At 34.3% G+C, this 10,521-nt stretch overlaps 1 protein-coding gene across 1 annotated transcript; it reads left to right on the top strand.

Moving 5' to 3' along the window:
* The first annotated feature begins 238 nt into the window (after positions 1 to 238).
* LOC107458750 (ent-kaurene synthase, chloroplastic) lies at positions 239 to 6,464 on the top strand. Its single transcript, XM_016076951.3, has 14 exons — positions 239 to 465; positions 1,702 to 1,754; positions 1,824 to 2,109; positions 2,186 to 2,366; positions 2,671 to 2,888; positions 2,987 to 3,107; positions 3,301 to 3,398; positions 3,492 to 3,715; positions 3,816 to 3,928; positions 4,044 to 4,142; positions 4,439 to 4,654; positions 4,764 to 4,905; positions 5,562 to 5,807; positions 6,021 to 6,464. The coding sequence occupies exons 1-14, from the start codon at positions 414 to 416 to the stop codon at positions 6,366 to 6,368; spliced, it is 2,397 nt and encodes a 798-aa protein (XP_015932437.1). The 5' UTR covers positions 239 to 413; the 3' UTR covers positions 6,369 to 6,464.
* Positions 6,465 to 10,521: the final 4,057 nt, after the last annotated feature.

Here is a 10,521-nt window from a genome sequence, read left to right as displayed (position 1 = left end):
AATTTTTTATGCATTCATTATATTAAAAAAATTAATAAATAATTTTAACGATTTTTAATAAAATATTTTTTTATAATATTCTTAAAATATATCCATAAAATTGAAAAATATTTAGGACACTATATGAATACAAGCAAAATGAAAACAAAAATAAAAAGGCGGTTGCAGTTTTCCAAAGCATCCTTGAAATCGTAATTCCTCGTAACTATATGTCAGTGCGTGCAGTCGTAGACTCGTAGCTGCTACTTTGTCCAATGACAGTCCATGCACTGCATTCCAACATACTTTACTTTTTCTTTTCTTTCCCCTGCCTTTGACTTTCTTTTTCTTCTTCTTCTTCTTCACTTTGCTACTCTTTGCTCTGATACAGCCACACTTCCCATTCCCATTCCCATTTCAGCTCCATTGCCACCATGTCTCTCTCCACCCATATCACTCCCCTCGTTTGCTCCTGTTCTACTTCAGGTCTCTTCCTTTTGATGGTTTTCCTTTTGTAATCCCTTTTTTATGAACGAATACTTGGGCGGCAGTTTCTATTCTTCTCATGGATTATGCATGTTTTTACTTTCTTGAATTTCGTTTCCTAATTAGGCGCATGGCAGTATTCTAATAAGTTGAATCCTTGTGACACTGATTTTATTGGATGGTTCTTATTTCTTTGTTTTGTGTTGTTGAAAGTGCAAGTGGAAGCGGAAGCTCTTGTCCTATTTTGTTCGGTTTGAAACTTAGGTTTTAGAAATTTGGTTTGTGCTTATATCAATTTGTTTTCGATGATGATCGTATTTATCAACCGAGTCTTTTCGAGAAGCATGGTTTCTTAGCCATTAGTGGAGAAGAGGGATGAAACCCTAGATATTGTGCCACTCCTGCCACCTCGTCGCCATCAGCGCTTCTCCGGTGAACACTAATGTCTCTTCAGTACCCCACTAGGCCTCGCCGGCTTACCGCTCTGCTGGTTCTGCCGCCGCATCGCTTCCCTCTATTCTGCTCTGTTTCTATTTCTGTTGTGCTTAACTACGCATGCCTCATGGTTGTTCTGCTCTTATGTTCTGATACATATTCATATTCACATTCACTAATATTTTAATATGCATATAACGTTATTCTCCTACATGGTGTGCGTATACTGAAACGTTCAAGGCGAGTTCATTGCTTGGTTTGATCACTTTCGTAGGTCATTTTTATGAGTTCAAATAGTTTCTATAGACAAGAAATGAGAATAAAATTGTCATATTGATTATCTAAACGACTATTTTGAGACACTAAAAATTTGCAGATCAAAATGGCTCACTCGTGTACCTACAGGGACCAAAGTGAGCATTAACTGGTGGAAAAAAATGGGTTTGGGTAATATGCAAGTTTATAATAATTAAAAGGTTGAAGCATGAAGCATCACATCTTGTGTAGCACAATTATGACGGGTTCTAGATATTATGTTTAAACCATTTTACACTTCAAGTCTTTTATTCTTCAAACCCGTCTCTTTCCTTCTAAAACTTCAACTCGAAAATACATCCTTAGCGTTCTCTTGCTGCTCATATAACATTTAATTTTGTCTAGTTCTGGTCTCTGGTTAGTTGATTTAGAGTTTTCTCTAAGTCAGAATTATCATATGTTCTTGTTCTATATTGAAATGAGGAAATGGTGCTTATCTATTATATTACTTCACTATTGGCTGATATATGTCTTTGTGTTCAACAGATACTTTCATGACTGCATCAAAGGTAAAGAAGGAAAATCACAGAACAGCTTTGGTACGACATGCACAATCATTTTTTTCCTTCGCTTTTTCTTTTCTCTCTTCTGACCAGGGGAAATTGCAGTGCCTAGAAGAGTCTAAAGAAAGGATCAAAAAAATGTTCAACAAGGTTGAACTTTCTGTCTCTTCATACGACACAGCTTGGGTCGCAATGGTTCCATCGACGACTAATCCTCATGCACCATTTTTCCCTCAGTGCTTGAATTGGTTGTTGGATAATCAACTCTTTGATGGATCATGGGGTCTACCTAATCATGATCCGTCATTCATGAATGAAGCTCTGCTGTCTACCTTAGCATGTGTCCTTGCATTAAAGAAATGGGGTATTGGTGAAGATCAAATTAACAAGGGTAAATATGATTTTCCCCTTGCTATTATTATCACTTGCTGTGATGTTATACAAATGAATTTTGATATTCTTTGCAGGTCTCCAATTTATCAACTCAAATATTGCCTCAATCAATGATGAGAAGCAGCAACCTCCCATTGGATTTGATTTAATTTTCCCTTCTTTGATTGAATATGGTCAAAATTTGGGAATTAATTTTTCTATCAGTGCAACAAACTTGGAAGCAATCATTCATAAGAGAGATATAGAGCTTAGCAGGTAGTACTATGGTTCCTTTTAGTTATCAAACTCCTAAGTCTTTCTAGTTATGAATTGAGCTTTATGATTCAAGTTTTCTAAAAAGTCAAATAATTTAGGTAGATTCTCAAGTTTGATTATGAAGTCTTCATGTATGCATTTCAAGATTGTCCTTTCTTGGAATTATTTCTTATTTTCAAGATCCATTGGTCAAATGCTAGCTTCTTAGTGCTAAGACTTTTGTGGGTAGATAATTTGAATACTACTATTTTTGAATTTTCGAGACTGACTGGTTTAACTTTAAGGATCATTTGTCTATATGTAGAGGAAATCAAAGCAATTCGGAAGGGTGGCGAGCATATCTTGCTTATGTTTCAGAGAGACTGCAGAAATCACAGGACTGGGAAGCAATATTGAAGTACCAAAGACTGAATGGATCTTTGTTTAATTCACCTGCTACGACCGCAGCTGCTTTTCATCAACTTAAGAACACCAACTGTCTTAACTATCTCAAATCTGTAGTAGAAAAGTTTGGGAATGCTGGTATATGTTTACAGAGCTGCTTTTGTTTTTGTTTTATTTTGAACTACTGTTGTCTGGCACATTAATTGGGATTTTTTGTTGTTTTAATAAATTTTCAGTTCCAACAATTTATCCTCTGGACATATATGCCCGGCTGTGTATGATTGACAATCTTGAAAGGTTGGGTGTAAGTCACCATTTCAAAGAGGAAATTCGAAGTGTATTGGATGAAACATACAGGTAATAAACCACTTCTGGTGCATGCAAATATCAAGGTCAAATACTAAATATATCTGTAACTAGAGAAGTAAAAAGCAAATTCTATATGTAGGCGAATAGGTGATCAAATTATAGAAAGCATTTTATTTAAAATATAGAATTTTTCTTTTTCATAGTTGAATTTCTTTATATAATCAAATTTGCAAAAAAACAGATATTGGCAAGAGGGAGTGGAAGATATATTTTTAGATCCCACCACCTGTGCAATGGCATTCCGTATATTGCGTCTCAGTGGTTACGACGTATCTTCAGGTTTGATCACATGAAAAAGTTAGGTAGCAAGGAGATTTTTTTTTTATATATTTAAATACCAAAGAGACTATTAAGTATATTGTGTTTTTGCAGATCCATTTTATCAATATTCAGAAGATAAGTTTTCGGACTCCTTGAAAGGGTACTTGAAGGATGCTGGTGCTATTTTGGAGCTGTATAAGGCTTCTCAAGTGATTATACATCCAGATGAATCAATTTTAGTGAGACAAAATGCTTGGACTAGGCATCTTCTAAAGCAGCAATCATCGCATTATCAATTATATGCTGATAAACTTCGTCGTTTTGTTGACCGAGAGGTTCATTTCATGATCGTGCTCTAATCTTTCACAAAATTTAGCTACATATGTCTATGCATCTCATAATCATTCCTGAAAAATAAAATGTTTTTTGCTATAGGCCAATGATGTTCTTTCTTTTCCATATTACGCAAACTTGGAGCGAATCTTAAACTTGAGATCGATGAAGCATTACAATGTAGAAGAAACAAGGATTTTAAAGTCATCATATAGGTGGGATGAGTTTATAGAAGTATTACAATCTTTCCCCTTCCCCAAGTTCCATGTCTTTTTATTTATTTTTTAATTTCTCCCTTTTCCGACTAGTTTTATGGTTATTATGGTCCAGGTCTGAAAATCTTGCAAACCAAGAATTTCTAAAGCTAGCAGCCGAAGACTTCAATATATGCCAATCAATACAAAAAGAAGAGTTGAAACAACTCACAAGGTTTATCCCTTTTCTTCATAATTTTAAAAGTACACCTTGATGATTATGATCTATGATCTAGCTATAAATGATTAAAGATCATAAGCATAACTCAAGATTTAGTAATTGAAAACTATTAAGGATTTTTAAATGTATTGTCCTGCTGCTCGAAATCATTGAAGGTTGTGGTTCTATTGTTCATTGTATATCTATTTTGCTGGGTTTTGTCTAAATTTTATTAAAATGGATATTGTGCTCAAGCTTCAATTAAAGGCACATTTTGTCAAGTTTGATCTAACCGTACCCTGCATATGCAGGTGGGTTACAGAGAGCAAACTAGATAAACTTGAATTTGCAAGGCAGAAACTAGCCTATTGTTACTTTTCTGCTGCAGCTAATCTTTTTGCACCCGAACTTTCCGATGCTCGCATATCATGGGCAAAGAATGGTGTTCTCACAACAGTTGTTGATGATTTCTATGATGTTGGGAGCACTGAAGAGGAGCAAGTGAACCTTATTCAACTAATGGAGGAGTATAATCCTATTCTTTTAATTGAAAAACTGCTCCATCTATTGCTTTCTGTTTGAACTCCTCCCAGTTTTTCTTCACAAACATTTTTTGTTGTCAAAATTGAACTGCAGGTGGGATGTAGATATCGAAACTGCTTGTTGTTCTGAGAATGTTAAGATAATATTTTGTTCACTTCGGAGCACGATTAAAGAGATTGGAGAAAGATCAGTCAAGTGGCAAGGACGAAATGTGGAAGGCAGTGTTATTAAGATTGTGCGATGCTTCCTCATCTTTCTGGCTTTACATATTTCTATTCATTTGCTTGTGAATTCCCAATATTTCTATTCATTTGCTTGTGAATTCCCAATATTGACATATTTGCTGGATATGATTTGACCACTGTGCATCCCTTTATCCCTCGGAATATATGGTTGAACTTGTGAGTGTTAAGAGTGTTTCAAACCTAAAATGACTATGTTTTGCTTAAGCTAAAAGTATTCAATTGTCTCACATTTTCCCTGATGCATTCTCATGTTGATTTCATAGATGAATCCTCTCTAAGTATAGACCATTTTTTTTAATTACTATTTCCTAAAAATATTGGGCTGATTATTAAGTTACATCACTCTAACTATTTTCTTGTCACCCTCCTTGGGAAAGTATACACTTTTTAGGGCTTGTCTTGTACCCACTCTTATTACTGCTTGCTTTTATTCATTGTGTTCCGCTTCAAATGGATGACCCTAGCATGATTCATGGTATTTGCATTTTAATCTTTTCTTGTTCATTTTATTTCATCTGTAGTTTTTTTTTTCTTGTTAGTGTAGTAGCTCAAATATTAGTACTCAAACGTGTTTTCAAAGTTATGTTCCTTCAAGTCATCTTGTCCTGAGTTCCAAATTGTCAAATTGGCTTTGCTTGCTTTGCAGTGGTTAAGCTTGATACGGTCTATGTTAACGGAAGCCAAGTGGTTGAAAACCAAGACTGTCCCAACACTAGATGAGTATATGCAAAATGCTTGCGTTTCATTTGCATTAGGTCCAATCGTCCTTCCGGCCCTCTTTCTTGTTGGTCCTAAGCTTTCAGGCGAGGCTGCCGAAGTTGAAGAATTGCATTGTCTATTCAACACAATGAGCACTTGCGGCCGTTTGTTAAACGATATTAACACTTTTGAGGTATGTACTTCATCACCAATCCCATCATTCCCTAGTCTTAGGTTGGACAATTTAGATATTATTTTATGCTTTTGGAACATATTTAATATGTGGTCCAAGAACATCCTAAAACATTTAAAGACAATTGGTTGTGATTTTTCTTGGAGCACTTGTTAAATATGCTCCAAGAGCAAGCAGGTATTTCTGACTAACGTGTTTTTGTGACTATTGTAGAGAGAATCAGCGGAAGGAAAGCTGAATGCACTCGGCTTGCGTCTCATCCATGGAAATGGAGCTATTACCATAGATGATGCCACTAAGGAGATGAAGGTTATCATCGAGGACAAGAGAAGAGAACTCTTGAGATTAGTTTTGAAGGAAAAAGGAAGCACAGTTCCAAGAGACTGCAAGGAATTGTTTTGGAAAATGATCAAAGTGTTGCACCTGTTTTACCTGAAGGATGATGGATTTACTTCACTTGAGTTGCATTCTACTGTAAATTCAGTGATTAATGAACCTGTTCTTAGTGAATTACTGAGAGATACTAATCAAAACCCTAAACCGATCTATCAAAGTGTGTAGTTATTAGAAAATGCTAATGTTCATTGAGTATGTAGAATTCTCCCCATACTGGAGCTGTAATTTCTCTTGGGTTAGTAACGTATAAAATAAGGATGGATGGCATGTTCTTTTTTAACTACTATATTTTTTTTGGTGCTTAGTTATTAATTGAATTAATTTTTTCTGGTTTACCGGCTTTTTATTTGGTTTCTGGTCATGTTGACTTTAGGGTAAGTTTTCATTTTTCTTTTTTAATTGTTCAACATTTTTAACGGATTGACAGATGTTATAATTTCACCTCAAAAGGTCTACAATCTACGTATTTCAAATCCGAAACAAAAAGAATGTAAACTACAAAAGCATGAGTTAAAATACATATTTTGCCTAATTAAGGTAAAAGAATCTGAAACACGCAAAAATAAGTCTCATGCTTTTTTGCTTTCGAGTTCGTGTCTATTTGTGCTCATATCCTAATGTTATTTTACTTGATAAAATTTGAAGCCGAGTTTTTTTTTTTCTTCTTAAATTGCCTAAGAAACTCTACATAGATTAGGTGCACCACTTGTGCACCTCTCCTATTGTTTTCTTTCTCTTGGTTTCTTTAGGTTCTAATCTATGGCTCATTTTCTTAAATCGAGGAAATTGTTGTGTAACATATTATTATAGAAAGGGTTAGTGTTTTTTTTTTCTAAATGTAGAGTTAATTTTTTTTAGATTGTTGTTAAGCAAATCAAACAATCAGATTTATTGAAGAGAGAGGAAGATAATGCAATTTGCGGGTCAATTTTGTGCATTATAAAATTTTAAAAATTCAAGTACACAAATGGAAAGGTAAGATTTATGATTTTAAAAAATAAAATTCTAAAAAAATAAAAAATTCATAAATGCACATCTGACCCTAAATGCTTTATTTAAAAAAAAATCATAAACACAAATTTGGCTTAAATTTTTTAACTATTAGTTACAATTTCGTGATATACCTCTCTCGTAAAGTACTAAAACACATACTATTCTCCAATATTAAAAGTAAAAAAGCGCTAATCTTGGTCCGATTACTTTTGTCTTTGGTTACACTATTTGAAATTTTCGTAAACCAAAAGAACAGAATATGAATTTATAGATTTTTGGTAAAAGCTTTATACTTTGAGTAATTCCTTCCGAAATTATTTTTATTATGGAAAGAAGAATGATGTTTTGGTTTAATATTGACAACTGGGGTGTTTTGTTGATTTGTGGGTTAGATCAACACGCAAGAGGCGTGTTACCAGTGCGCTATTAGAGTGAGTCAGAGTTTGTCATCGACATGAAGGCTCCTGGGCAATAGCGAGGCGTGCTGAGGAGAGACGCCAACCATCTTTTGCAGACTGCGGCGCGGACGTGGAGGCTCGATGTCAACACGCAGTGGGCATATTGGAGCAGTGATTCCATGCAGCTCTCGTAGAGATTTTTGCATATTTTTTAGGAGTTGCAGAGCCCCATTCAATACGGGGAGGGCGTGTTGGAGTAGTGTCTGCATGTAGGGGACACGCCCTTCCTCCAGAAATAAACAACGCATGGTTGAAACTCTTTACATTGAGCTCAACCCTCCTCCAGCATTCATTCAGCAAGGAGATTTAAGAAATGAGAGGGATATTGGGGAGGAAGTCCCTAAAAAAGGAGAAGAAAGTTTGTGTTGAAAAAAACAATGATTTTATCCATAGAAAAAATATTGTAAATTTGTATTAATTAAAAATGGTTTGTAATTATACGGACCTGAAGAACATATTAGCAATTATTTAGATAATCCATTTTATGTAAGTTGATAAATTTAACTTTTTTGATGTATTTAAATTTTTCAAATTTTAATTAATGTTAGTTTTTGTTATTGTTAGTATCATATGTTAAACTATTTTTAGATAATATTTTTATTTGTTTAGTATAATATTATTTTATTTTATATAAACATGAATATATAATTTTTTTGAATTTTCTGTTATAATGTGATTATTATTAATAAATATTATTAAATATTTCAAAAATAAATATTTCAATAAATAAATAGTATTATTTTTTCTTGTATTTTAATAAATATTTATATTTATTTATTTGCGAAACTAAATATTTTATTTATTTTAATACTTAAATAAATAAATGTTTTTCTATTTATGATTAGTAATCAAAATATTTATATTGATATAAATTAGTATAATTAATAAATAATTATTTGTTATAATCTTCATTCATTTAAATTGATAAATATTTAATGAATAAATATATTTTTGTTGTACTAGCTTAACAGGAATCTTATGGTTCATAAACTGGATCTGCTGGAGACGTGAAATCCGATAATACAAGATGCTTTACAAGCAACGGGGTTCTACCATATTTTTAGAATTTGGGTGATCAAAGAATTTTACCCCTTACTATTTGCTTTGGTCGAAAGGTGGAGGGCAGAGACTCACACATTTGTATTGCCGGTGGGTGAGATTACCGTGACACTAGAAGATGTCGCTCATATATTTGGCCTACCCAGTGATGGACAGGTTATGAGCAGCTAGACAAATAGCAGTGACGAATTCCCGCAGAGCCAGAGCATCGCAATTTTCGATCGTGAATCCGTTGTGAGTAGTTCCTCCAAATATTATATAAAGCTGGCATTGGTTCGCCGTATCAGAGACGTAGAGCCATTGGATACTTTGGAGTTTATTCAGAGATGCGTGAGATGTCAGATTTTCTATTTGTTTGGTTCGATCCTATTCGCGGATACGTCGACGGCATATGCCCAGACGAAGCATCTACCGTTGCTCTGTGATTTTGAGCAGATCCGCACTTAAAATTAGGGGTCAGCATGTGTCATGCATCTTTACAGGACACTGTGCCTTGTATCACGATACGATACTAAGGAGATGGATGGTCCTCTTAATCTTTTATTTGTTTGGGCATGGGAGTGAATGTCGTGTATTGCACCCATATCGAGACAGTACCTTCCAGTAGCTGACGTAATAGTTGCTCGGAGGTAACAGTTTCTATTTTAGTTGTGTGTTATATTGATGAAGCATATTTGAATGCCGACACATTTTTTAATTTTTTCAATGTTATGTTATGTGTTTTAGGTGGAGTCATTCCATACGAACTACAGTGTGGTTATCGAAGACCACAACAATATTTATGCAAGAAATAGACTACATGGACGAGGTAAATATTTTTTCTTTGTGTGTGATTAATATCCAACATTAATATTAAGGTTTTAATTTTATAATAATATGTGGCAACCGTTCGAATGATTAATCATACCCGACGAGCTAAATAGACACTTTGAGGTGTGTGACAACATTGCTCTGTTATTCTTATTCGAGTTTGGGTATGCACAACCCACCCTGGAAATAGCAAAAGTTATTCTACCGGAGGAGCATAGTATAATATCCTACCACACAGAGCTTTATGCCTAGGACGTAAAACAGAAGTGGTGAAGCGCTACAACCTCTAAAAATAAAAATACGTATGCAAATATAGTTGAAAGAAATTATAACTAGGAGCCTTGAGAAAGAAGCTAATTAAAAGCGTATCAGAAATTGCATCACATTCGTCCGAGTAAACGCAAACATATAAACAAAATAGGACTAAAAGGATAAATTATATACATAAAGATCAGAGTTCCAAAAGATACAGTTATCATGCTCCAGACTCGATCTGTGGAGCTAAGGCCAGCCAGAGAATACATACATATATACATAACCCAAAAGTCTACTCAAACTCCAAAATAAACACCTGTTTCTCTAAGTCAACCTCTAAGAGGGTCAAAATATAATATATAAGGCACAGAATCTATTACATATATACACATAAACAAAATATAAACACTAAGTCCCAAAAAAGTTTTTAGCTTCCAAAGAGTCTCTAGAATGCTTAGTGAGGTGTCTCTCGACCTGCATATGAAAAACAACAAAATATGTATGGAATGAGAACTAGGGGTTCTCATCAGTATGGTAAAGACGCCCACATAGTTAATATATAAGATTCCGAAAAAACCAGAGGCTTTTCTAGAACTTTAACACTCAGAATCAAACTTAAAATCAACAGTAAACTATAAAGTTTGGTAATCTACCCAAAGGATTCCCATTTCTAAACAAACTATTCACCTCCTATCTTCTTTAATCCTCCGAATCACCAATGAAACAACCCTCATCATCACACC

Source organism: Arachis duranensis, chromosome 7 (genome assembly GCF_000817695.3).
Source record: "Arachis duranensis cultivar V14167 chromosome 7, aradu.V14167.gnm2.J7QH, whole genome shotgun sequence".
Lineage (NCBI taxonomy): Eukaryota > Viridiplantae > Streptophyta > Magnoliopsida > Fabales > Fabaceae > Arachis > Arachis duranensis.
Note: the sequence above shows the minus strand (reverse complement) of the source record. Positions and strands in the feature narration are given on the sequence as shown.

Coding starts and splice junctions, on each gene's coding strand:
- LOC107458750 (XM_016076951.3), top strand. CDS start 414: ATGTCTCTCTCCACCCATATCACTCCCCTCGTTTGCTCCTGTTCTACT. Junction 3,716..3,815: donor GTCGTTTTGTTGACCGAGAG/GTTCATTTCATG, acceptor TTTTTGCTATAG/GCCAATGATGTTCTTTCTTT. Junction 5,808..6,020: donor ACGATATTAACACTTTTGAG/GTATGTACTTCA, acceptor TGACTATTGTAG/AGAGAATCAGCGGAAGGAAA.